Source organism: Melospiza georgiana, chromosome 2, assembly GCF_028018845.1.
Source record: "Melospiza georgiana isolate bMelGeo1 chromosome 2, bMelGeo1.pri, whole genome shotgun sequence".
Classification (NCBI taxonomy): domain Eukaryota; kingdom Metazoa; phylum Chordata; class Aves; order Passeriformes; family Passerellidae; genus Melospiza; species Melospiza georgiana.
Window position 1 is genome coordinate 63,967,977 of NC_080431.1, and position 26,243 is coordinate 63,994,219.

Below are 26,243 nucleotides of genomic sequence, written 5' to 3' on the forward strand. Positions count from 1 at the left end.
CAGGAATTTTTATATGCTAGCTAAATAATTCACTATATTTTTATATGTTAGCTAAATAAAAGATTCCTCATATGTAAAGGAATAAGTACAATTTAACTCTGTTTACTAAGTGGCATATATTACTAAATATATGCCCTTTTACCCTTATAAATAAAGATGAAACACTGTGATTCAGACTAGGACTTCCAGTCCTTAAATTTCCAGCACTTACACATGTCCCATTCCTTTTTTTTTCTAGTGTCCCTTGAGTCATCATTCATAATCAAAGAGAGTGCTGGTGCTACTGGGTAACAGAAATATCATTCAACAAATGAGAGATGAAAGAATTACCCAGTAGAGGAGAACCTGGTCTATTTCTGCCTGTCACTCATTCACCTGGTGCTCCCCACTGTCTAGGGAATAGACAGTTTGATACTATCTAATTTTGGAAATGCAGAATATCATTTAAGACTTTTCTTTGCTGTCAAACTGGGTGTTTCTGCCTTGGGAGCAACACTGGGTGTTGGCCTCCAACTGTGACACTCCTGGAGGCAGCGCAGTGAAGAGCTGAGATGAGGCAGCTCCGAGAGCTCCTCACTGCCCATGACTTACGTCCTTTAGGCTTACCTGCCTTTAGGCAACTGTGAGACCCATGGGGCCTTGTTTCCACTAGCTTTTCATGGAAAAGACCTTCAAGATCATCGAGTTCAACCTTTGATCAACACCGTGTCAACTGAACTAAGTGCCATGTCCAGCCACTTCTTGAACACTTCCAGGGGTGGTGACTACACCACCACCCTGGGCAGCCTCTTCCAATGTCTGGCCACCTTTGCAGTGAATAAATTCTTCCTGATGCCCAACCTCACTATCTCCTGGTGCAGCTTGAGGCTGTGTCCTCTGCTTCTGTCACTGGTGTCTGGGAGAAGACACCCCGTGTCACAACAACCTCCCTTCAGGCAGTTGTACAGAGCAAAACGCTCTCCTGGGAGCCTCCTGTTCTCCAGGCTAAACACCCCCATCTCCCTCAAGCTACTCCTCATAAGACTTATATTTCTGATTTCTATTTTCACAATATTTCTCTTACTGGGGGAAAAAAAAAAATCACCAAACCTCTTTTTGGTGGCAAACATAGCCTAGCAAGGACAGCACAAAACTTAAAATCCTCTGCTCCAGCAGACATAACCAATGTTTAAAGTATTTCACACCTTAAAAGGACACATTTCACTTTTTCAAGGTCACTGAATCAAGCTGGAAGGTGACTGGAGAGAGAACAACACATGAGTTCCAGATGTCCCTCCTAAAGCTTTTCTTCTATTAGGAGATGAGCTTTCCCTTTTGCAAAGTGCAGATGCATGACTGGGCCCAGAGGCACCTCCCTTCCTCACACACGCCATACTCATGGACCTTGAACGTCATCTGAACACACTGAACTCCCACAGAAGTCAGCGAGCACATGTAAACTCAGCCCTCAGATATTTATTGCATGTCTAGCTCAGCATCACATCATACACCTTGGGCCTGGTCCTACAGCTGCTGCAGTGACCCAGTTTCCCTGGGTTCCCCCTGGATGGGGTATGACTAATGAATGGTCCCAGAGCTGATCCAGCTTTGCCCAGTAGGTGGGATTACAAGCCTCCTCAAATCCCTTCCAACCCGAATTTTCCTATGGTCCTAATGTACAGGTTCTATGGATCTAACTGCAAGAGTAAGAAAGGGTGGGAGGAAAGATGAGCAGCACAGAGACACAGGGTAATGTTTAAAGCACAGCTGATGACAATTTCTTATCTTTCAAGCATTAGATTGTTTGTGAGAGAAATTCCTACCTCTTCTTCCTGAATGTGAAATAAAAAGTAAGTAACTGATTTTTGCTAAAGATTTCCCCAGGGATTACTTGTATTCTAGAAGGTGGAAAGCCAAGGCAGTAGAACTTTGTTGGAAATAATTTATCATAGGGTCCTTATACTCCAAACACGCACAAACACAAGAGTTTTTCACCTGAAGTCTGAGCAAATGTCCTGTTTGTCCAGTTGTGGTGTACATTTTCTTTGGAAATTTAGTTAAGAGGTTTACAAACTATTTACTTAATTTGATGTGCCTGTCTGCAAGACAGGGTACACAGTTTTGGGCAGGGATTTTTGAACCTGAAGTGAGTTGTTTCCTCAGCAACTGTATTCCTTGGAAACAGAAAACTCTCCAAAATAGGTCTTTGCACTGGCAAACACGCACATCTCCGTGAAAGCCTGCGAGTCTGCAGGGCACTGCTCTAGCATTTCAATCGCACTCGGAAAACAAACCTCAAAACGCCAGAAACGACTGGCTCTTCCCTCTGTGTTTGGCCAGTAGCTCTTTTAATGATTTCTAGGAGAAAAGACCCAGCTTTTTTCTGTCCCAAGGCCCTTCTGACTACCTGGATTCCTCAGGATGGAAACACGACCCTGTTATCTTAAACAGATACGCGTTTCCCCTGAAAACCTCCCAAGTATCTGCTGTTACCTTGATCTCCCTTCCCCTCGGGGTCTCCCCCTGCCACCCCAGCCCAGCCCTTCCGCGGCAGGAAGCGGCCCTGGGGCGGACACAAGCCCTTCCCACCCCTTATTTTGGCTCTTAGCTCCTCACCTTGGAAGCGCCGCTGGGCGCAGCCCCCTCAGCGGGGCACAGCGGCGGGGATGGGCCCCGGGCCCCGCCCCGGCTTCCCCCCGCTGCCGCCTCCGCGGCCGGTCGGCCGGAGGAGCGGGGCGCGGGCGGGGCGGGCGAGGGGCGGGCTAACAGCGGCGGCAGGTGAGCGGGGAGGGACCTTAAAGCTCCGGGGCGGCGAGGCCGGGGCCGCCCGCTCCGCAGCCACCGGCGGAGCCACGTTGATCGGCGCAGCCCGGCCGCGGCGCCGGGAGGTCCCGGCGGGGTGAGCGCCCCTCAGCAGCGGGGCCGCTGAGGCAGGTGAGGGGAAGGACGGAAGGGGCGCGGCGGGGCAGCTCCCAGCGGGCAGCTGAGGCCGCACTTGTTGCGGGGCCGGGGCCGCGGCGGCGCCGCTGGGAGCTCCGGTGGCGCGGCCCGCCGGGGAGGGAGCGGGGCCGGGCGCGGAGCCGCCGTGTGCGCTGCCCACCCTGCCCCGGCAGGATTCACCCTGCCCCGGCAGGATTTCCCCTGCTCGGCATGGGCGCTCTCCGCTTCCCGTCCCCAGCCTGAGCATGACGGGGAGTGCTCGAAGCCCGCGAGCAGTTTTGGCGGGGCGTGCTCCTGTCTCTGATGGTTACGCGTTTAACTTAGGGCGAAATCTTTATTCACCTCCCAGCAGCTCTGTGTGAGCGCGTTATGTGAAGTGCGTCCGACCAGCTGCGACACCAAGCAAAATCAAGGTTCCTGCAATTACAGGTAATTTGCGACACGCCTACAGATGTTAAGAGAGCTGCGGGAAGGTAAACAGCTTGCATCAGTAAAACTGACAGGTCCTGTGAGTGTCTGATCGCACGCTGGAAACATTCCTTAGAATTACAGGGGGAGTAGGAAATGAGGTGTGAGTCAGAAATAAATGTATTTCTGAGTATCGGGCTGGATAAGATCGCACAAAGAATGAGTACTTCCAGCTTTAAATAAAACCCGAAGGACGGGCTGGAGTAAGGGCAGGAGTGCTTGCTTAGTGCCTGGCTCTAGCTGGGAGCTGGGCATGTTTTGGGCATGACTGGCTTTTCTGTCATCGGGCTTTCCTAGATTGGGTGTTACTTTCACAGTCTCACGTTGAAGAATCTCTCCCCTGTTCTCAACAGAGGAAATTATTTCCTTGTCTTGTATCCCATTAGTTCTCACCATGTAGCCTGAAAATATTCTGAAGACGACAGAGGGTTGCAGGAAGGAAGTGGCCTTTTGTTTTAAGAATGCCCTTTTGAATCCAGGTTTTATAGCTTTCATGATCAATGGCTGCATCCTGTATGAAATACTGAGGGTTTGGGTCCAGATTTGGTTTGGGATCACCACCAGTGTATGTGTGTACACTGAGTCAAAAGCAGAATTAAATATATTTTCATCCTTAATTTTTTTAAAGGAGTTATGTAATTCTTAACGTTTCTTGGCCTCCACTGCTTAGCCTGGAAACCCTGCTTGCCAGATGCATCCTTTGAGGAGCCCCAGAGAAAAGACAGTAGGCAGGAGGATGTGTGTGTGTGATTGGGTTTGACCTGCCTTAAAGAGCAAGGCAATGGTGAGACAAGCCTCAGCCTGGAAGAAGGTGGTATCTCCGTGTCATCTAGGCATTGTAATGTAAGTTTACCAGGCAGGCTTTTCAGCTCATTTCCAGAGCTATGAGGTTACATCCGTACTGCATGTGTTGGTGTTTGTAGGAGACTTCAGACAATTCCCAGAACTGGCAGTCTCATAATTGTAGGATTATGTATGTATATGTAGGATTACATATCTCAGAACTTAAAAATGGGACTGTGAAACCCCACGAATTAGCATACTTCTCTGGAGAAATTGATTCTGTCCTGACAGGACCAGTTCTCTCAATGTGCTGAAGCTAGGCCTCTGAGAGTGTTGCTGTTTTGCATCTCTTGGTGTGCAAACCAGGTAGATTATTTGGGCAGCCTCATTTATTTTGTGCAAAAAAAGTAATTGTACATTGAAAAATGTCTAGCAGGCTGTCTTAGTAGCTGGAAAAATAACAGCACTTTGAGTTATATGTGCAAGTTTGTCACAATCACTGCATAACCTCCGTGGGTACTTGGGAGCAAAGAAGATGCTCTTACAAGTTGATTATTGTGAACGCTTCCAGGTAAATCAGTGGTCCCACACACTTTGTGAAATAGGAGCATGGGTTGAAGCTGTTTTTTTCTTTTGATGTTTTCCCTTGTTCTCTTCCTTGCTGATTTTAATTGTCACTTAATGATGACTGATGAAGTATCTGGAAGGAAAACTGTGACTCTTACCTGGCTAAATACCAGTTTGTGTAAGGAAAAGCTTGAAGTGATGATATATGGGGTGAGATAACATGCTGTCAAAACAGCAGGAATGCAGAAAAAGAGAAGCACATCCTCTGTTAGTTGATAAAAGAATGTTGAAACTAATTCTATTCCTTATCATACACCTGCATTTCTTCCTGTGATAGAGTTTTAAAATGGAAAGAGTTACTTTGGACTTTACTCTTGATGAATGAAATAACAAAATACATGCTCAAGGAAAGCTACAGTGCACTGTAAAATGTTAGTGTTTATAAGTTTAAGTTGTGTGTGAAAGAAGACAGAGGCTTGTTAATTTTAGAGGAAAGGAGAGACTTGTAGAGGGAATGTAGACATCTGGCTAGGTGTAGGGGGATGGAAATAGGAATTAGGTAACAGGCTGAAAAGAAAAAGTAACATTGAAAAGTTATTTTGATGACCAGAAGTGGGGTGCGGTATCTCTAAAGCTTTCTTTAAGATATATAGGAAATAGGACACTTGTATCAGTGGAGACCTAGTCCTCGGGAATTCAGCTTTCTTCCAAAGTAAGAAGCTTTAAGCACACTTTGAAGGAAAGGTTTACAGGGGAAAATGGCTGAGACAGGCTAAACTCCAGTAGGACTTGTGCTGTCTTGTTATGCCTTCAATTGTGACCTCTGATTTTCTGGTTTGCACAAGTGGAATGAATTTTTTGCAGAGATGTTCTGGAGGATTGCAATCTCCAGTTTCACTTGCAGGCTGGTGAAATAGGTATGAGTGTTTCCAAGCATCCTTGAAAAATTACTTAAAACTTATGTGAGGACATGAATATGGGACAGTCATAAGGGTGTCATTGTGGGCAGAAACTGAACCCTTAAATGCTCTTGATATTTAAGTAGCATAATTTTTTAATAACATTTAACTGCATACAAATTGGGTCCTAATCTGTTGGGTTTCTCTGGATTTCTTGCTGGGTTTAATTAGAGCAAAGAATGCCTCCTGTTTTCCTAAACTTGAGTAGAAGGAAAGAACAATGCTTGCAGTGTTCAGACCTGCAACTGTCAGAGGTTTCCTGTTCCTGGTTAGTCTTTGCCTGTTCTTGTGTCAAATCAGATATACTGTAATCCCTCTATTGTGGCTCTTCTCCTCTCCAGTTTCCACTCTGATCTGGAGATAGGTGTTCAGAACAAAGTTTAAGAGCTACTAGAGAATTGCACAGGCTTTTGTGATTGTTAGGCTGCTCCTTTGATCCCTTTCAGCTTTTTAGGAAAGCGTTGTTGATATTCTAGTCTTCCAGCTGCATACTCCTTGAAGTTTTTAATATACTGCTGTAAAATTAAAATAGCTGGAAGGCTACCTATTAAAGGATTTTAGTTTCCAAGATCTAAATTCAAAGCTTTGTCTTCTTGCATTTTGAACTCTGTATTAAAGCTATAGCAATGTAGGGAGCTCCATTCTTTTTCAGATGTCAGAAATATCCTGGATGATTGAATTCAAGCTTGGTGCTTCCAGCTTTGAACTGTTACTTATCTGTCTTGGTCCTTTGAGCCTGTGAAGCTTGTAATTGCAGTGGAGCATTTCAGGAGGACAGCCCTGTGAGATGGTGAGATTTTTGTTATCTCTAGTTTAATGTCTGGGAAACTGAGGCGTGGGGCAGACTGAAATTAGGTAGGAAGTCTGAGCAAGTCAGCAAGTGATTGCTGTAGCCTGTGTACCCACCTTTCTTGGTGAAATGAAAGGATGCTGTCTTTTGGAAGATGCTAATCTGTATTTATTAGAAGCTTTCTTGCTTCAGCCTTGACAGTGCTGCTGTTCTGGTAGTACAGCACCAAAACTAGCTCAGCAATAGGAATAACAAAATCTACACACTGGCAATTAAGTGCTTGCTGTAAACTAGATGCCAGGTTGGCAGGGTGGAGGCATGCTGGTGCAAAACTGCTGAAACCCAGACTAGTGTGTGCTTCAAACCTGAGTAATGACACAGCATTATGCAGCTCTAGGACACCTTGGTGCTGGTTATCACCTCCCCCTGTGAGCCCCTGCTCCAGTGCGGCTGTTGAGATCAACACCTGAAGGGAAGGTTGTCTCAGCAGCACGTTTGAATGCATGTTGGACCTCAACATGCAGCAGTACTTCCTGTGCAAAGTTGGGTCATAAAATAATTTTTGTAATGATTTTACATCTGTTAGTTTAGATGTTCTGAAGTTTTTCTGTGGCAACAGTTCTGCATTAAACTGCTTCTCTTGGGAATGTGAGTTCGCCTTTGTCCCCAGCTGGGGGGTAAGCAGGGATACTTGAGACCAGTTCTTTTTGGCTTAAAGATTATCTTGGTTAACACATTACTACCTGGGATAAAGTAACTTTTCTTGGCAGTCTGCTGATCTTTTATCAGTATCTGGAGGCCGTGCTGAAAGTGGTGGAAAGTCACCCCAAACTGGTAACTTCTGGTACACTGTACACTAAAATTTTGATGGAAGTGGAGTCATTGTGAATACCCTCTACATTTCTGTGTAATTCCAGTACAGTAAATAAATTGATCTCCAAACTGAAGATGAGAAGGGTATAATCATAGTCTGAATTTGTGCATAAATTAGGGGTCTGTGGACCTCTTCTTGAATAGGACTCCTAGAAGTTATCTGCATAAGCAGATACTGTAATACGTGCTTGTGACTACTTTGTTTTCTTGCTCAATAATATTTTATAGCACAAGCACCATATATGCATGTGATAGAGAAACATCTTCTGTTGCTTTTACACCTTCACTGTAGTCCAGCTGTGGATTTAGCCACTGAGTAATGAATTTCCAGTATAACAGTCTTTAACAAAGGAAAATGGTGTCTGTTAACAAGCCAGCTGTACTCGTAAACAGGGGAGCTCGGTGATGACTGTCCTCGGTGTTGTGAATTGCAGGGATTTTCACTGGGTGTGTGCACCGTGCTGTGATTGCAGTTGAATGGAGGCTTACAGGAGCTGGCTTTAAAGTAGAAGGCAGTATAGCCATGGCAGCACAGAGCTCCAAATACTGCCCATGAGCTGTAGAACTACAGAAGGCATTAAGCTGTAGTTCTTCTCTTTCTGCTGTTTAGCTTACTGGGGATGGGGGGAAAAAAACCCCACAAATCAAAAACTAAAAAACCAAACCCCAAATGAAACACCTGCTTATGTGGCTATGTTGTGTGATCATACAGAACTGGTTCCTTTGTAACTTAACTTTTCAGTCAAGCATGGTGATCTTTTATGATTGTTTTAAACTGTTAACTGTAACAACCATATCCCACTGTGGTCCTCTAATTGTTGAATGAAACAGAAGGTGCTGCTGGTGGTAGAACAGATATCTATGTGGAGACTTGGAAAAGTTTATTTTCATGCCCAGGTGCAATTTTTGTGAAGGAGAATTTAACATTTAATGCACTCCCCTGTTAGGAATTATTCTAAGTGCTTCATTACTCAACCTTGCTAATTTCAGCTGTCTTCTGTTCTTCCCAGTTTCTTCCTTTATAACCAATCCCTATCCTCATTCCTACTTTCTGTTTTTTCCCCAAAGTTCACCTAAGCTTTCTTGTCTTTAATGTACCAGCAAACTAGGTAAGTCCTTGGCTGTCTACATACTATTCTTTCTGTAAGTATTTGGCAGGATTTGCTCATATAGAAATAGAATAGTATCTGGACTGGCCCTATTAAAATAGGACTTACCAACCCATTAAAGGGATGTCATTTTCCTGTTTTTTTTCTCCTTTGGTCTGCAAGACAGTTAATATTTTACTTGCTGGTGAAAAAGAAAGCAAGTATTTGAAAGATAATCAAGCCTATGATCAAGGTTCTAGCTTTTGAGTGAGTAAAAAGTAAATGAGCCATCACATCAGTACAGGTAGCCCTGATGAGGTGTTTAGCTGGCATGATCTGCACTAGTGGCTTCAGCAGTGTGAAGGGCCATACTTGGCTAACTTAAATTCTGCTTGGATCACTGTGTCTGTTTGTTGGAGAGGGGAGGACACTTTGGCAGTGTCTGAATTGCCTTTACTGGATCCTCTTAAGTTGCATTGAGGGGAACTGTTTAAAGCCAGCTAGCAGGAAACACTGTGGCCAAAGTATTTGGATGTCATTCAGGCTGCCTGGATATGGCACTACAATCTTTCAGGGAGAAGATAGTGAGACTTCACTGGTATCTGGTCAGTGCCTGTAGCACTCTGTAGTAGTCCACCAGTCATATGACTCTCCAGCAATGTCAAAACAAGCCTGAGAGGCTGTGAGCAAGAAGGGGCAAAGGTTGGTCACTTGCTCAGCAAGCAGTGGGAAGAACCAGTGGATGGTGGCAGGAGGAGCTGGAGAGACAGCTGGAAGATTTGGTAAGGTGTGTGGGAAGGGTGAAGGGAGGAGTGTTTGGGCAGATAGGAAAGACAGAGGCTTTTTTGGAAAGGAGATGTAACCAGGAGACTCTGGACAAAAGACTGCCTCTTCAAAGTGTGATGGCTCTTTTTCTTCTTTCTTGATCCAGATACAGACATGTCTTTGCTAGAATTGAAGCACAGATTTTTGGCTTAACAAGCACAATGTACTCTCAGAGAATATGGAGCAAGTCAGATGAAGAGGAGTGCTGCCAATGCCTCTTTCCCACTAACTGCTCATTCTTACCCATGCTTTGCAATTTGCAGCCTGGGGTTTTTGTTGTTGTTGGTTTTTTGGGGGTTTTTTTTGGTTTTGAGGTTTTTTTTGTTTGTTTTGGTTGGGTGTTTTTTTTAATGTAGCTGTCCTTTTCAGATGATCTGTGGGTCTGTACTGTTAAGCAGATTGATGAAATGGATTAGGTTTAAAAAAACCAAACCAACCAAAACATACTAGTCCTGGGAAGAACTTATGGACAAGTTGCCTGCTTTATAATGCACCTCCACAAAGTCACAGGAGATGAGCTGTAGTGTGACCTTAGCAGAAAACAGAACTAGGGGAGTTTCTTGAGCTAACTACACACTGGAGAACTTGTACTTTGAATCTCCTTCTGCACAGGAGGAGGAAACAAATCCCTGTTAAGTTATAACAAAATGGCAGCACTGCTGGTGTGCAGCGAGATGTGAAGCTAAGAAACAGGGCTTATGAGGAGCAGAACATAGGTTTCACTTCACAGCCTTTTCGCTCTAAAGATGGTTGACAGGCAAGGAGAAGAAGATGGAATGACTGAGAAGAAAGTAAGGACTGTGATGGCGTTACAGGATAGGTGGATAATGTGTGTAATAACACTGTTTGCCTGGTGCCAGTCTTCTACAGGATTTATTTTCAAATGTTCATAAGTATTTCTAATCATAGTACTTAGTTGTGGTGTCATTTTATAAGTACTGTAATTGCCATATGTGTGTAATAGTAGCAGAGAACACTAAAAATTGTAACTGTCCCGCTGTTTAACAATGCATTAATTACAAAGGAAAATTCTGAAAGAATTTTCATCAATCAGATGACAGAAAAGGGGTGGAACAGTTAAAAATCCAGCTGATATGCTTAGTAAGGATCTCTAGTATTAAGGGTCTTTCCTGTGTCTTCATAGGGTTAACCCTAGAGACTCTCTGTAACTGTTTGCTAATTAAAAAATAATCTTTCTTCTTGGAAAAAATAACCTGGTAGCATAGTAAGATAAATCTGTTTCTGTGTGGTTTCAGTCACATAAAGAGGAAATAGCCCATATAGATTGTGCATCCTGAAGGAGGCTCAGGAAAAGTTCTCTCCAATCTGGAGCTCTTGGATCTCCCCCTTGGTTTTCACCTCCTGGAGTATAGCCCCACACAGTCAACCAGCAGGATCTGGTTTATGGAACTAGTGAAGGGAGATTACATTTAAATCCCAGTAACTCAAGGAAAAGATACCATTGTGTTGCGTAACAATTAAGTGTCCTCATTTTCTCTGAGCTGTTGTGTACTTTGATTGATAGTCAATGCATGTGGCCTACTGATTATATGTATGTCGCTGTAAACCAGGAAGGTTTTTGACATTACTCAGAATGGGAGTGTGACGTGGAAGACAACTACAAAATAGTGTCATCATGTTCTTCCTCATGTGGTGTGATCCAGCTCAGAGTCAGGAAAATCCTGTGATTGATATGATGACCTTTTTACCAGTAGCTGCTCTTTAAAGCAACTTTGAAAAGATGATTTTGCTTATTGGTGCCTTGTGCTGTAAATGCCAAGGAAATATGTGCTCTGAGATAGAAACAAGTTAACGAAGTTGTGAAACAAAAACCTTCATGAGCAATTTCAGAATCGAGAGATCTGTAAGCACTCTTATGGGGTCCTGGCTGATAGGCAAAAATGCCAGTTTCTTGAATACACAGTAGTTTGCAAACTAATCTTCTGTAAATCCATCTGAAGTGGAGGAGTGTGGGAAGATGGGCTGGAATGCCTCTGAATGCTCTCTGTGAAAAGCTGTTTGTGGAAGCTGCAAAAACTCAGATAATTGTGGTGTTCCTGAGGAGACCAAAAGGTGAAATCCTTAATTCATTACAGTCATAGTACTTTGAAACTCACCTACTGGAAACTATTGAAAAAGTTGAAAAAAATCTGAGCTACTGCTGGCCTGTCTGAACTCCTCAAATGTTGACTATAGCACACTCCCAGCCTCTGAAATATCTCCCCTAATCTAGGACTAATGAAGTCTGTGTTATGAGAGGAAGAAAACTCCAACCTGACATGCATTCACAAGGGAGGAGTCCTTATCCACTTACCTTAGGCCCTTTTTGTAGTTAGTGCAAAGAAAAGTGATTTTGGTATGAATTTTTAGCATTGATTTTTAAAAGTCCAGCTTGAGATGGGTAATGACCAGGATTTACCTTCATTGCTTCAAGCTGGTGTGGAGTTTGCTTTGACTAAGAATGCTGTCACACTCTTTAAACTGGTGAATGCAGGTTATCTAGACCTTCTCATGGAAGGTGCAGAGCATCCACAGTAGTTGCTCAAGGCCTGTCTTTATTGCAGGCATATACTTAAATCATTATTTACACTCTAAAGATAAGGATAAACTAATTGGCTTTGATTTGTATAGGAATTCTGTCTGTCTAACATGTTACTTTTTTTAACATAACATCTACCTTACTTTTGGCTGATATATTCTATCATTTTGTTACTGTTTTCAATCTATTAGAAGTTGTATATTTTCATTGAAGGCTGTGTTCATCATTTTCCCATCTGTCTTTCTTACTTAATCTGGCATTGGCAAATACACCTAGGAGTCAAATGAATGTGGTGCCATGTGTGTAATCCAGTATGAAATATTACCTGCTGATATGTGATTAGGTTATCATGTGTGACTAGTTGTAGGTAAGCCCACTGCGTCAACAAAGCGTTACCACAGCCGGTGAATGTGCTGCAATTATGATATTGCCTTTATTTTAAACCACATGCTTGCTGGTATTCGTTTCCTGTCTTGATTAATCTTAGTTTTATTTATTTGTCTTGTCTTAGGTCAGAGGATTGAAACAAGACAATGGATTGGGGAGCTCTGCATACCATTTTGGGAGGTGTAAATAAGCACTCCACCAGTATCGGGAAGATCTGGCTCACAGTCCTCTTCATCTTCCGTATCATGATCCTGGTTGTGGCTGCAGAGAGAGTCTGGGGAGATGAACAAGATGACTTTGTCTGCAACACGCTTCAGCCTGGCTGCAGAAATGTTTGCTATGATCACTTTTTCCCCATCTCTCACATCAGACTCTGGGCCCTGCAGCTGATCTTTGTCTCCACACCTGCGCTGCTGGTGGCCATGCATGTGGCTTACAGGAGACATGAGAAGAAAAGGCAGTTCAGAAAAGGAGACCAGAAATGTGAATTCAAGGACATTGAAGAAATTAGGAAACAGAGGTTTCGTATTGAGGGCTCCTTGTGGTGGACGTACACTGGCAGCATCTTTTTCAGACTGGTCTTTGAAGCCGTCTTCATGTACGCGTTTTATTTCATGTACGATGGGTTCCGAATGCCTCGCTTAATGAAGTGTAATGCCTGGCCCTGCCCCAACACTGTAGACTGCTTTGTTTCCCGACCTACTGAAAAGACCGTGTTCACTATTTTCATGATTGCTGTGTCCAGCATTTGCATTCTTTTAAATGTGGCTGAATTATGTTACTTACTGGCAAAGTTTTTCCTCAGAAGGTCTAAAAACGCTGGAAATTCAAAACAGCAGCCCAACAATGAGAATAAGGAAGAAACCAAACAAAATGAAATGAACGAGTTAATATCTGATAGCTGCCAGAACACAGTTATAGGGTTTACAAGTAGCTAAGGTGATGCCAGTGCTGAGGTTCACTCTTTTTGGAGTGAATGTTTTATTTAAAGGCTGCAAATGAAATTTGTTGTATGAAACAAGGTTGGTTGAGGCTTTGATGCATAGTGTCAGATGTCGAGTAGGTACACGTCTGGGAAAAGTCAGGGCAGCCTAAACATGTGAAAATTGCGTGAGGGCTAAATAGGAAGATACACTTTCCTGTGAGTACCCTTACAAGCTGACTATGACAAGTGGGAAGCCCACTGCTACCTTCATGCTGACACAGCTCCTGAAAGCTCAATGCAACAGCAATAAGAACAAAACTCTTTCCAAGCTAGGTATTCTAGTATTACAAGATGTTTTGTAATAGTGGTAGTTTTTACTTGTGAACTGATGATTAAAATATTTTTCTAAAATCTAAGATTCCATGTTACTTAAGGTGTTATAGTACACAACTGACTGTGTTTTATTTCTTAACCAGGCATATGCAGATGAACCTTGTAATACCATATTCATAGGGAGGAGACAGCAGTAGGCTACATGCACTTTCACAACTTTGCCAGTGCTGCTTGAGTCTGGGCAGGTAGCTTGAGATGCTTGCATACACACTGCTGGCTGTAGGGGAATTGTATGAAAGCCCACCAGTGTGTACAATTGAGGTACCTAGATTCTCAGTGCAAACTCCTGCCTGAAAACAGCACAAGAATATAGTTACAGCCTATGTAGACTTGTTTAAACAGCTAGCAGACCTGGTAATTGTACCAATCTCTTAATTGCATACTGTCAGTTTTATAGCAACTTACATAAGTTTATGTAGATGGTTTTTTCTCTAATGTATTAGCTGTTTCTTTATACTGTATCACATCATGGAACTTTTTTGGTTTTGATTTGTTTGCTTTTTTGTAGTAGACTGATGGTGCTGTTATGAGACTAGAGTCTGTCTGGTTTCAAGGACATGGAAAAGTATTCCTGGAAATGAAGCGAGTCTTCTGAATAAAAGGCAAACACTTTAACCTTTCTTAGTGAAGTGAGAGTCTATGTGTGAATGCTAGGCAATATTTTAAGTAGGAATTCAAAAAAAACTTTTTCAAGTAGAGACTCTACATCCAAAGTGCACATAACCCCTAGGCACCTCTCGTTCCCATCCAGGGCACTGATGCCCTAATTCTGTTGTCCATACTCTAATGGAGATACACAGGAAACTCTGAGTGCATGGCAGTATGTGGCTGTGGGAGAGGTGTGCTTGTGAAAGCAGGGGAACCTGAAAGTCAGAGGTGGGTGCAATGCAAAACAACTGTATTGTCTTGTGTGCTTCCTGTTTTGGGCCACTTACCACCATGGATACACTGACCTTGGTAGAACTAAGTTTTGGGGTTGGTATGTTTGTTGTCATTTTACAAATGGATTGGCCTCACTATTTTTCTATAATGGAACTACTCTTCCAAGGTGGAGAACCAAGAGCAGGTGTCCTTAGGAGCAGATATTGCAGTGTCCCCTTTTCCTCATGTTGTTGTATCACACTTCTTACAGTGCTAACACGGCTCTGTGTGCATCCTGAAGGAGGGCCCAGGTATCCATGCTGTAAGAGGGCTTCAGTGGGTTGGTTGTTTTATTTATGACTAGTAAAACACTAACAGGGAGCAGGCACAAGCAACAAGCGAGAGAAAATACCTAGAGTCAGCTCTGTCCCTGCATGAGGGCCTGAGCTGAGCCCTGCCATTTATCTGTTCTCTTCCACTGGCAAACTCCTGATCTTTCCTGCCTTCACAGCACATTTTCTTTTTTAATCACTGTTGTGAAAAGAAATTGCTGCTAGCCTTCTGAATGTATTTACCAGCAAGCTTGAGGAAAAGGTATACACAACTATAGTATACTAGTGTATATTATTCTCTCTGCAGATTTAGGGAAGCTGATCCCTTAGGGTCAGGAAGGTGGGTGCTCAGGCTGTACCCTGCTGGATCACTCCCCAGGCTGCCCAGGTGCACAAGCAGAGTGGTGGCTCCAGGGTGTGAAGATAAAGCTACTTCTCTTCCAGGACTGTGTTTCATGGAACAACTTGAGACTTGACTTTCATCTGGGACGTCTGTGGATCACATACCATATTGTCAATATGAATGGAGATCAGTTAATAATTATGCTTGACTGTGTCTTACCTGTGTCTTATTTGAAATAGCCCTATGCTGCATGCCAATAAACCTGTGAAGCACCTTAAGGTAGATATGTTTTCCTCAAATGGAGGAGAGGTAGTTTTTCTTGGTCTGTGATAAAATGCAGGCCTACAAAACCCCAAATGGGGATACGATGATAGCTCTCTCTGTGGTTTTTCTTTTCCTGCTCACAAGTTTTCAGACAGTGACTTATATTCCAGCAGTTAGTTTTTCTAAAATGTCAGTTCCATTCCTGTTCATTCTTTTCATCCTGGGTAAGTGGGCAAAGTTTCAATGAAGAAATTGGTTGTCTGCAGTCCTTTGTAGGCCAGCACAAGTCTGTGTGTGGCCATGCTGTAAATGGATTTGGGTTGGCTGGACATTTCCTGCGTGGTAGCAGGACCTTGTAAGGTGCAGTCTGGCAACACTGCCCTGTTGCTGTGGTGTCCTGGCAGCCAGATGGGTTGGGAACAAATGTGCTGGTCCCTGTCGAATCTGCACCAAGGGCAGCTGTAAATCAAAGAGCCAGAGCTGATCCAAGGCTTCACTAGCACTAAAGCTATTGATCATCTCAGCAGGCAAGACCAGTTGTGACTGATGTGTTTGGCTGAAATATTTCTTCTCATTCTATGTACAGTCTTCATTATGAACACTCTCCTCTGAAACATCCCTAATTTCTCTTACTGCCACGGTAAAGTCCCTGACAGTTTCAGTGCTCTCTTTAAATTATTCCTAGTAGATGGCACCATGATGAAATGACAGCTTTAGTGACTTGTTTCTCCAAGTCACCTTCCCCCTGCCTGTTGTATTTTGTGGCCTCAGTAGAGGAGGCAGCTGTGTTTAATAGGGTCACAGTTAACCCTGTCTCCTGGGAAAAGCTTAGGTGCTTTTCTTGGTTTCCACTTCCTGTGCCTTTCCCTACTGCCTGAGGCTGGCTGAGGCTGCTCCGAACTGCAAAGCACGCCTGCCCCTAGACATCCTCTGTGCTTGCCCTTGCTCCTGCCCTGCAGCCATCCCTCTGGGAAAGGGTCTCCCCAACCCTCTGACTCTCTCACCTACTGATGACTGGGTTATACTCTACGGGCACCACCATCCTCCCATGGTAGTTTGGTAGTTCAGCCAGTTTTCTCTGATGGCAGCTGGCTCAACTGTCTCTGCCCATCCCTGCTGCTGTTCCCCACCCAGTGATTTCTCCTTTGTTATGCCTGGGGCAGAGATTGCTTAAATTGGTTTTGATGCCAAACAATTAATCAGAGCCTCTGGAAAAGCTCTCTTGCAAATTCCCTGCATCCCCTCCCACCTTCTTGTCTTGCTGTCCTTTCAATAGGCAGGAGCTCTGACTGCCTACAAGTGCAGCAGCACTGGCTGCTGGACTCTATTCCTGTTGCACACCATGGCCCTTGACTCCAGCACCCTGTTCCATCCTTCCCTCTCAGCCCAGCCCCATTACAACTTTGACTCTGTTTTCCATTGACCTAGGCCCATCCCAGCAACCCTGCATGCCAAAGATCTAAAAGCAAATGAGACCAGCTGTGGGATGGTCTGAACTCACTCTCCTCCTTTTGCACACTCAGGCTGCCTCCCCTATGCCAGGTGCTGCAGCCATGAGCTCTTTGCTGCCAGGTTAGAGTCACTTTGGCTCCCCAGGCCTTTTTGTGGTGTGTGTTGTGGCAGCCCAGTGCCTCAGCCACCCTTGCCCTGCAAGGACATGCTGGGAAGCACTGCCACAGCCAACATGAGGCAGAACCCTGCTCCTAACTGCCTGCTATGTTTTTCTTTTGCCACTGTTATCTGTATTCCCCTTACCAAGCCAAAGCTGTATGACAATCCTGCTGAAATAAATCTTTCATAGAATTATAGAATAGTTTGGATTGGAAGAAACCTTGAGAAGTCACCTAGTACACCTAGTACAACGCCATTGCAATGAGCTGGGGATCTTCATCAAGATGAAGTTGCTCAGAGTCCCATCCAACATGACCCTGAATCTTTCTAGTGATGGGACTTCTACCATCTCTCTGAGCAACCTGTTTCAGTGTTTCACCACCTTCACTGTGAAAAAAAGTCATCCTTATATCTATCTAGTCTGAATCTGCCCTCCTTTAGTTTAAAACCATTACCCTTGTCCTATTGTAACAGGCCCTGCTAAAAAGTTCATCATCATCTTTCTTATAAGCTGCTTTTAAGTACTAAAAGGCTGCAAAAAGGTCACCTTGGAGCCTTCCTTCTCCAGGATGAACAACTTAATTCTCTCAGCCTGTCTTCACAGGAAAGACCTTCCATTCCTCTGATCATTTTTGTGGCTCTCTCCTAGACCCACTCCAACAGGTCCACACCTTTGCTGCTCCGAAGACTTCAGAGCTGGTGCAGCCCTGCTGGTGGGCTCTGAGCAGAGCAGAGGGGCAGAATCCCCTCCCTGGCCCGGCTGCCCACTCTGTTTTGGATGCAGCCCAGGACACGTTTGGCTCTCTGGGCTGTGAGAGCACAGTCCAGTCTCTCACCCAGCAGCACCACCAAGTTCTCTGCAAGGCTGCTCTCAATCCCTTCATCCTATGGATACTTAGGGTTGCCCTGACCCAGGCTGGCTTTGTTGAAACCTTGTGAGGTTCCCATGGGCCCACTTCTTGAACTTGTCCAGGTGTGTCATTTGAAAACTTGAAGGTGCACTTCATCCCACTGTGTATTTCTGATATCACTGATAGAGATATTACAGAATATTCTGAGTTGGAAGAGACCTACAAGGACCATGAAATTCAACTCTTAAGTGAATGGCCCATATTCAAACAGACTACCTTGGTGTTATTAGCACTATGCTCTAACCAACTGAGATAATCTCAGTGGCTCAAATTAAAGGTCATATGCTTTCAAACCACCTGCCATGGCAGAGGAAAGGGGATATTAAACAGTCTGGTCCTAATATGGAGGTAGTCCCTGAGGGACACCACTTTTTACCAATCTCAATTGGGACATTCAACCATTGACCGCTCCTTTTTTGATATGACCATCCCAACCTATTCCTCATCTACTGAACAGCATACCCATTAAATCCACCTCTCCATTTCAGAGAGAAGGATGTTGTGAGTGGACTGTGTCAAAGGCCCTACAGAAATGCAGGTAAATGACACCTGTAGCCCTTCTGTAGTCACCCCATCACAGAAGGCCTCTGGGTCTGTCATGCAGGACTTGCCCTTGGTGAAGCTGTGCTGGCTGTTTCAAATCACCTCCCTGTCCTCCATGTGCCTTAGCACAGCTGTGCTCTCAGAGAGCATGGCCTCTGAAGCCAGAGGGACTGTCAGGATGAGATCCTACCCCACACTGGCCACTGCTGTCCCCTCAGGTGGGCCCATGGGCAGAGACATCTCCACCACAGCAAACTTCTTTGTAGGGACATTGCATGGGCTGCAGACTGAGAGCGTGACTGGTGTGGCAGCCTTTCCCCTGCCAGAGGCCTTGTCTACGCCCCTTTCCCTGAAGAGCCCTGCATTGTCAGGCTTGTACTTCTCAGCTTTGGCACGTAAAGGTGAATGGCCTCTCTTCAACTTCCACAGAAGCTGAAAATCAGCTTCACAAAAAAAGATGGGGGTGGGGTGCAAAAAAAATTTCTGCAGGTTCCCACCTGCTCATTCCCGCACCCCTGACACTGTTCTGGAATACAACAGCTTCTCCAGCATGCACGCAGAGCCAGGTGGCTCAGGTGGACTTTTCCAGAAAGCAGCACTCAAGGCTGTGATTGACACACAAAGCAATGGACAGGTGGGTCTGTGGGTGGAAAAGGCAGGAGAGGTTCTTGCAGAGCCCTGACTCAGCCATCAAGTCCCAGCAAGGGCCCCAGTCAGCACCCTGTCTCATCCCTGGCAAGAGGCATATGGACAGGAGTGCCACTCCCTGCACCTTGTCACCATGGCCACCTCCTGCCTGAGCTGCTGGGACACCCATCAATGCTAGAATTTGCACTTCAGCCTCCCCACCCCGCCAATGCTCTGAACATCAGGTTGGCCCTTTCTGCAAGCTTGCAGATATTTCAGATCCAAAGCTCCTCACTGTCACTCAGCAAATCCCTGTTGATTCCAAGCAGGCTTGGGCCGGGCCCTTAGGAAGGGCGTGCCTCCTTTCAAACACTGCAATACCACCCAGACGCTTTCTGCACTCCCCTTTTGCAACACCAGTCCCATTTCACACAGCAGCTATTACCTGCTGGCAGCAGATCTCCATGTTGGATTTGAAATTCCTGATGGCCGTGATGGTGCCCCGGTGCTGGGCAGGCTGCAGAGCCTACACTGCTGTGTGGTCATGCTCCCACAGCCACTTCAGCCACTTCCAGTTTCTGCTGGTGGTTGCAGAAAGGACTTCATTACTTAGAGTTGGAGGGGAAGAGCTCCCTAGAATGTTCTGGCTTAACAAATCCAAGAGCCTTTTTTTCTCCTGCTGTGTTGGATGTTGGCTAGCCATTTATTTGTGTACGAGCCCATGAATCAGAGAAGTTTGGGACAGCAGGATCAGTAAAGCAGGAAGGTTTTACACCCTGCTGGCTCCCAACCCAACAGAACCCTTAGTCCATGACACTCAGGCTATTTGACTTCCTTCAGACCCAGAGGCAGAGCTGGTTCTGCTCCTAACAATCCAGAGCAGCATGCTGCAGCCTTTTTGGATTAACAAAACCACAGTGCAGTCCTGGCTAATCTAAATTCTCCCAGTATTTTACGCCACCATCTCCTTGTTATAATTTACATGATGGACCTCTCAGGCCAGTGACCCATCTCAGTTATGCCTTTGGGACATCTGGGAAATTTATTAAACAACATCTGGCAGATATTAAATGATGACACGATACAAAACATGAGAATGGCCTGTAGAAAGAGACCTTTGATGCCACCTAGGAGATGTGAAAAGCCTGGAAAGAAAAGCAACTGCGAAGCCTGTGACCCAGGTAAAATTCCCAGTATGTTCCTGGGGCTAAAGTTCACAACAGTCAACCTGGAATGGCTCTTGCAGCTTTTAGCCAGATGTGGGTGACACAGGAGGGAGAATTTAATCCTGTTACTAGGATTGGCTTTAATTAAATGGCTTGGCTTTAATTAAAATATTGCCCAGGTAGGCACAGAGTGTGTGTTCAATTGAGGGTAATAAAAAAGCGTTTGAAAGCACCCAAGAGAGGCTGTCAGAAAAATATTGCCACACTCAGCTATTTACTCAGTTTTTGGTTTCTTATCTGGTAAAAATTTAACTAGTTCACCAGTCCCTGCAAAGTTTCCCAGAGCAGATAAGGCTTGTTCAGAGAGCAAGAACACTCGTGTCTCTCACACCACAGCTGTCCAAATGGGGCTGAACCCAGCTCTGATCCCACAGTTCCAAAGGGAGGAATAATGAAAATAATAGTTTGTATTGACACTGAATAAGTGTAACAAAAAGTAGGATTCCCAGCAAATGTTTTAAAACCTTGGTTAAGGACTCAAGTTTTGTTTTGGCATCCCTTATAATTATTTATGTTTAAAGGGATATTTTCAGCAAAAGAGTCTGATAGAAGATAAAATCATTAGATTATGAAAGAGAAGTTTGGATCAGAAAGGAACTAAGGCACATTGAGGAAATATCCTTTTACCAGTATGACAGGTGAAAAATAAAATTAATTTCAAGGAAAGATTTTAACTCCTCATCCAAGTCCCTAGTTTCCAGTGGCTTGAACACCTTCAGGAACAAGAACTGTCTAGGCAGGCACTTCAGTCTGCTCTGCTCCGTGCCCTGATGTGAAAGAGAGAAAAAACAAAACAAAACAAACAACAACAAGAAGCAAAATATTTAGTTGTGTAAAGAAAAATATTGCTAATGAAATAGATAACTATATCACCCAGTTGTGCTGGTGGGTGGGAGGCAGGTTCAGCTGTCCTTGGGGAGTCAGAGACCCAAAGGGGGCTCTCTAAGACACACGTGATTTCTGGCACAGAGCTGGAAAGTGTGTCCACACCCAGCAGAGGTGAGAAGCGTTGACCAGAAACACCTTCCTTTTTCTTGGTCACTGTAAGGAAAAAGAGCAGCAGCAATGAAGTAATTTCTTCACTTGTTCAGACACATGAAACTGATAACCTGGAACTGCATTTACTGGGCATTATTTCACAGGAATTAGAGCTGAAAGGGGAATGCTGCGTAACTCAGTTTTACCTCCTCACAGCCAAGAGGGATAACCTTGATTCCAAGCTTATTTTTGTGTTTATCCACTGCTTATTGTAAAGATTAAAGTCGTGCTGGAGCTTCCTCTGCAGGGAGAGCCTGACTTGCCAAACTGCCACCCACGCTTTGTCCCTCTGGCATTTCTTCTGTTCTTCCCAGCACCAAGGTGGGGTTAATATGGAAGTTATATGGGGTTACATGGGGAAACCCCTTGTCCATCCCTCTGGTCCCTCAAGCGACAGCAGAGAGAGGAGATGTGGATGAACAACGTCCACAGGGCATAGTGGAAGCCATCCAGCGAATTCAAGTGCCTGGAGGGCTGGGTGGCAGCTGGACGGGGGTTTCCTTTATTGCAGCTCTGAACTGAGTAGGTGTCTGACATCTGTTTAAATCCTATAAGTACCTAAATAGTCTCTTGGATCTCATCCCAAAACCTATCTAACCCCTTTATCACTGTGTAGGAAACCCTGATTAGCAGTCAAAGGTTTTGGCAGTCAAAGACATCCTACCAGGCAATCACCAACCAAAGGGAACACTTCACAGCCTCTGGAGGACCAACCTGTGCGGCTGTACGCCCGAATGGTCTTGTGACATCAGCTGGTTCACACACAATTCACCAGCTTAATTTACTCCTCAGCAAGCTAACTCTCACTTTTTTTCTTCTTCTTCTTTTTTTTTTTTTTTTTTTTTTTTTTTTTAACAGTTCTGGTATTTTGCAGTGTCATTCACCAAAGAGCTGGGAGGTATTATCGAATCGACCACTGAGGAATAGCCAGCTATTAAATATGATTAAAAGCCAGCAGAAAAGGCATTGTTTCTTGATGGCTCTGTTAGAAAGATAGGAAGAAATGTTACTTTTTTACATACTTACTAACCAATGAAAAAAAGTGACTATTAGAAATAGGATGTCACAATCTGCAAATCTGAAGCAGCATCAAATTCACCTGGATCATACTTCAGTTGTATTTGACTTGAAGAATGTTTGAAGAATAAGTGCTACCTGATCTTGCTTGAGCACTTCCTGTATCAGAAAGGCTGCTTTGATTAACTAAATTAATTTTATATTTATCTTGATAAAATCCTGTAAAATTCCTGTGGTAGATATATTTCAATTAACCTTGGTTACATAATTTTAGCTTAGTTTGGTAAGCTGTCAGTGCTGTGAAACCAATTTGAATGTTGGGTAAATTCTCAGCACTACCAAGCCCAGCAATACTGACAGCAAAAGCCCAAATATTTCTTATTTTGGGCTATAATTTAACTATCATTTTCAGAGGGTGGAAGAGACCACTGAGGACTGAAACATGTTGCTGAAGTGATTCCTTTATACTGCAAGGTTCAAACCCACACGTCCATCTAACCTCAGGAGAAAGAAGTGACAGTACCTCCCCTACAGGCGCAGCTCACAAGCTGTCCTGGGCTGTGGTATAGAAATGTAAGCCTTTCCAGAATGTGGTGGATTTCAGAAATCTGGCCAGTAACTTCTGGGTCTAATTGGGGAGTATTTAGACAACTTTCTGCATCTCTTCCTTTGCTCTCTGGAATTTCAAAAGGAGCACAAGCTGTTTTATTCCTGGAGCTGTACTGTGGCCACTCTGTCATAGCACGTATCAAATAAGCAAAAAAAAAAAAAAATTAATTTAGTTATTTTCAGATATCATGCTGTGACTTTCACATCAGCAGGCAGTGCTATTACATTACTGGGTAGTGCTGAAAATGTACTGAGTACCACAGAAAAGGAAAAAGAGATGCAAATACAATTAACCAGGCCAGCTGGAGCTATGCGTAGCTAAAAGGGCATGAACAATCTTGTTTTTTATGCCCTTATGTTTTTTTATTTCATGTCTCTCAAGTTACAGACATACATGGAATTTTGCTGACTTACAGGCAAAATACCTGTTCCTGGGACATACAATGGGCTGTACAACAATGCAACATGTCTTGACACAGGGAAGAATGACCTCACCTGGGGCTGTGGGCTGCAGTTTGGAAATAAAGTGTTTCAACAGCAGTTGCAATCCCTGGCAGGAACTGAAAGCTCTGCATGTTCTGATCTTGAATGGAATTTCCTTGTGGCTTCACATAAATGCTGTCAATCCAAATAAATTCCAGTAGATTCCATCTATTTTGAAATAATAGAAATTACTGCAAGTGATTTATGAGCACCCTTGCCTGATGCTCTACCCATAATGATAAAGTATCTAGCAGTAAAACACCTGGTGTGGTTTAGATCTTATTTATTTTACACTTTTACACTATTTATCTACACTTTTAGATCTTATTTATTTTACACTTTTACACTTTTGCACAAACTAGACATGTACAGAGTTGCTATAAGATTGTTTAAATTCTATTTTTCTGGTGTCCAGACAACATGCCCTGCATAACTCAGGACAGCAGCCAGCCCATATCAGGCAAATGCCAGCAGGAGCACCCTGTTTCTTCCCACAACTGCTCCCACTGTGAATGCCTCCTGGTCTCATTTTGGTCTGGAATCTCACAGCCTGTGGGTCAGCAAGACCTGAAATTTGCCTCTCTTCCCATCTTCTCCATTTTCTCTGAAACCCCAACATATTTGGGGAGCAATTTTTTCCTACTATTTTTGCAACTGTACTCGTAGCTATGTGCCAAGTCAGCCCAACACCCAATTCCTCTGCGCTGCCTCAACCAGGAAAGACATCCCAGCCCTTCTTCACTGGCCAGACTGAGAAGGGACTGCACACACAGGTTGGACAGAAGAGAGTTATAACTGGGGGTCTCCTGGAGGGCTATCCTAGCATAGGTAAGGGGCTCTGGTAAGGTGTGGGAACCCAGGAAATTCCTCTGGCTGCCCTGGAGGATTCGAGCCCCTGCCCAGGGGCCTCAGAGACCTTGGCACAGAGCCCAAGACCCCTGTGCCTTTGATCTTGACCCACGGAAAAAATTACCAACCTTTATAATAAGTCAAGAGAATTTAAGTAGAATGGTAGTGAATTTATCACAGGGTGAAAAATAGATTTTTGGGGGTATTAGAATGGAGGTTCAGGGGGCAAGATGGAGGAATCTGAGCATGTCCAGCCTTTCTTCTTCTTCTTCCTGGCCTCCATCTTCTGCTGTGATGTTGGCACTTTTGAATTGGTTTAGAGTAGAAGCTCACTGTCTAACATAGGTGATAGGTATTGGGAAGTTATGGTAAATAATGTATATGTAGTTTTTAGTATAAAAAGATAACACTGCCCCAGGGGCAGGCAGTGTGCCCCTGTCTGACCTGCAGAGCGGTCCTCAGCAGGACAGGAGAAAGAATTTTATAGGTAAGAAACAATAAACAACCTTGAGACCGAGAAATGAAGAGCTCTGAGTCCTTCTTTGACCACCGGACTGGGAAAAGAGACTTTCTGACATATCTCGGGGTCACTCTGAGCAGCTAAAGCCCCAAGAGCAAGGAATCCCCAGCTAACACAACTCAGCATGCCCTTCATGTGTCAGGTTTGGGCACTTCCCCTTGAGCACGCCTCAAACAATTCCAACCTCTTTTGCAAAATGCTATCCTTTCATGTAGTCAAATAACAAAGAAACAGATTTTTCCCCCCCGTGGTCAGTTTATTCTGCCACCCACCATTTACTCATAAAAATGTCAGCTCAAACAGGAGCCACCCAGCAGCAGGCATGTGATGGTGCTGAGAAAGAATCTCAAATAAGTAGCAGCAACCTGAAAAAAAAAATTATTTATTAGCAAAATAAATTATCTACTGACCCATTAAATTATGCCAGCAAGTCACCAAGCACCTGTTCAGCTGGAGTCCTTGACTTTGTGCCAGATTTTAAGTACTGAGAGTATCTGGATAATAAAAGCATTGCAAAAGACAGTGGTTTTATTGGACGTCCACCTTTCCCTGCCTGAAGCAAATCCCTTTACGGTGTACTTGAATAAAATGAAGAGCAGAGGTAGAAACATTCCTGACCCAAAGGGATTTGATTTTCCTTCTTTTAGGGTACTGGTTGAAAGGGATATTTCATGTATTTATTTGGAGGTTTTGTGGTCCTGAATGCCCACATTTCTTAGGAATAAGCTCAGTGGCCTTTCTGAGGAGATGCTGCGTGGCTCTTTGCAATTTCTTGGCATAATATCTCTGTTTCTTCCATGTCTACAAGGCCCCTTCCCACAAATCCCTTCAGTGGGCTCTGCTGGGAATCCTGTGGTAAGCAGCATGATGACAAGCAAGGAGAAGAGACACTGGTACCTGGAACATTATCTTCCCTGAGGCTCCACCACCCTTTGGAGACAGAAATCAAGGACTCCTTCCTCGTATTCATTTAGCAATAATTGCTGATCCAGTCCTAGATGATCTGGTTCCTTTGGTTTGTTCCAAGTCCAGCTGATTCAGTCTATGTGTAGACTTAATGACCACCTGAGCTCCTTTCCCGGGTTCTGTGTCGTTAAAATGTAGCTGCCGAGAAGTCCTTGAGATATTTCAGGGAACATCCTGGCACTTTGCAGCTTACCTTCTTTTCAGATCTGCCAGTACAAGTCTCCTCAAAGAGCTTCAAAGCCACCTTCCACCACCTAGTCAGACCCAGGGAAAAGCCTTTCTTCTCTCTGGGACCATTCTGCACACCAGAGATTTCTTGGTACCCAACAAAAACACAGAAGTGAGACAAGTTCTCAGTTTTTTCCAGCCTGTGGCAGCTGCTGGCAAAAAGACTGGGGAGAGTGACAGGACTGAAAAGGGCAACAAAAGGGGGTATTAGAAAAGTCAGAACTGGGAAGAACTCACGTAAAGTTTGGAAGGATGTCAGGGAGAGCCTAAAATAGCAGACAGATTATTCAGGCTACTGG

The 26,243-nt window shown here is 44.3% G+C and overlaps 1 protein-coding gene and 1 long non-coding RNA gene across 8 annotated transcripts in view; one reads left to right on the forward strand and one right to left on the reverse strand.

Annotated features, from left to right (window-relative positions):
* Positions 1-2,685, reverse strand: part of LOC131096642 (uncharacterized) — a 29,520-nt gene extending 26,835 nt beyond the window's left edge. For both annotated transcript variants that reach the window (XR_009116001.1, XR_009116000.1), the window contains exon 1: positions 2,596-2,685. This is a non-coding gene — a long non-coding RNA (uncharacterized LOC131096642). The remainder of the gene's footprint in view (positions 1-2,595) is intronic.
* Positions 2,686-2,735: 50 nt separating this feature from the next.
* Positions 2,736-14,136, forward strand: LOC131096641 (gap junction beta-6 protein). 6 transcript variants are annotated; one of them, XM_058045110.1, is made up of 3 exons: positions 2,736-2,757; positions 3,272-3,348; positions 12,323-14,136. In XM_058045110.1, exon 3 carries the CDS (start codon positions 12,345-12,347, stop codon positions 13,134-13,136), a length of 792 nt encoding a protein of 263 aa, XP_057901093.1. In that variant the 5' UTR covers positions 2,736-2,757; positions 3,272-3,348; positions 12,323-12,344; the 3' UTR covers positions 13,137-14,136. The 6 variants fall into 6 exon arrangements, with proteins under 6 accessions (XP_057901093.1, XP_057901092.1, XP_057901089.1 ...); XM_058045109.1 differs by having other exon boundaries at positions 2,742-2,757; positions 3,269-3,348; XM_058045106.1 differs by lacking the exon at positions 2,736-2,757 and adding an exon at positions 2,803-2,913 and having other exon boundaries at positions 3,269-3,348.
* The last annotated feature ends 12,107 nt before the right edge of the window (positions 14,137-26,243 follow it).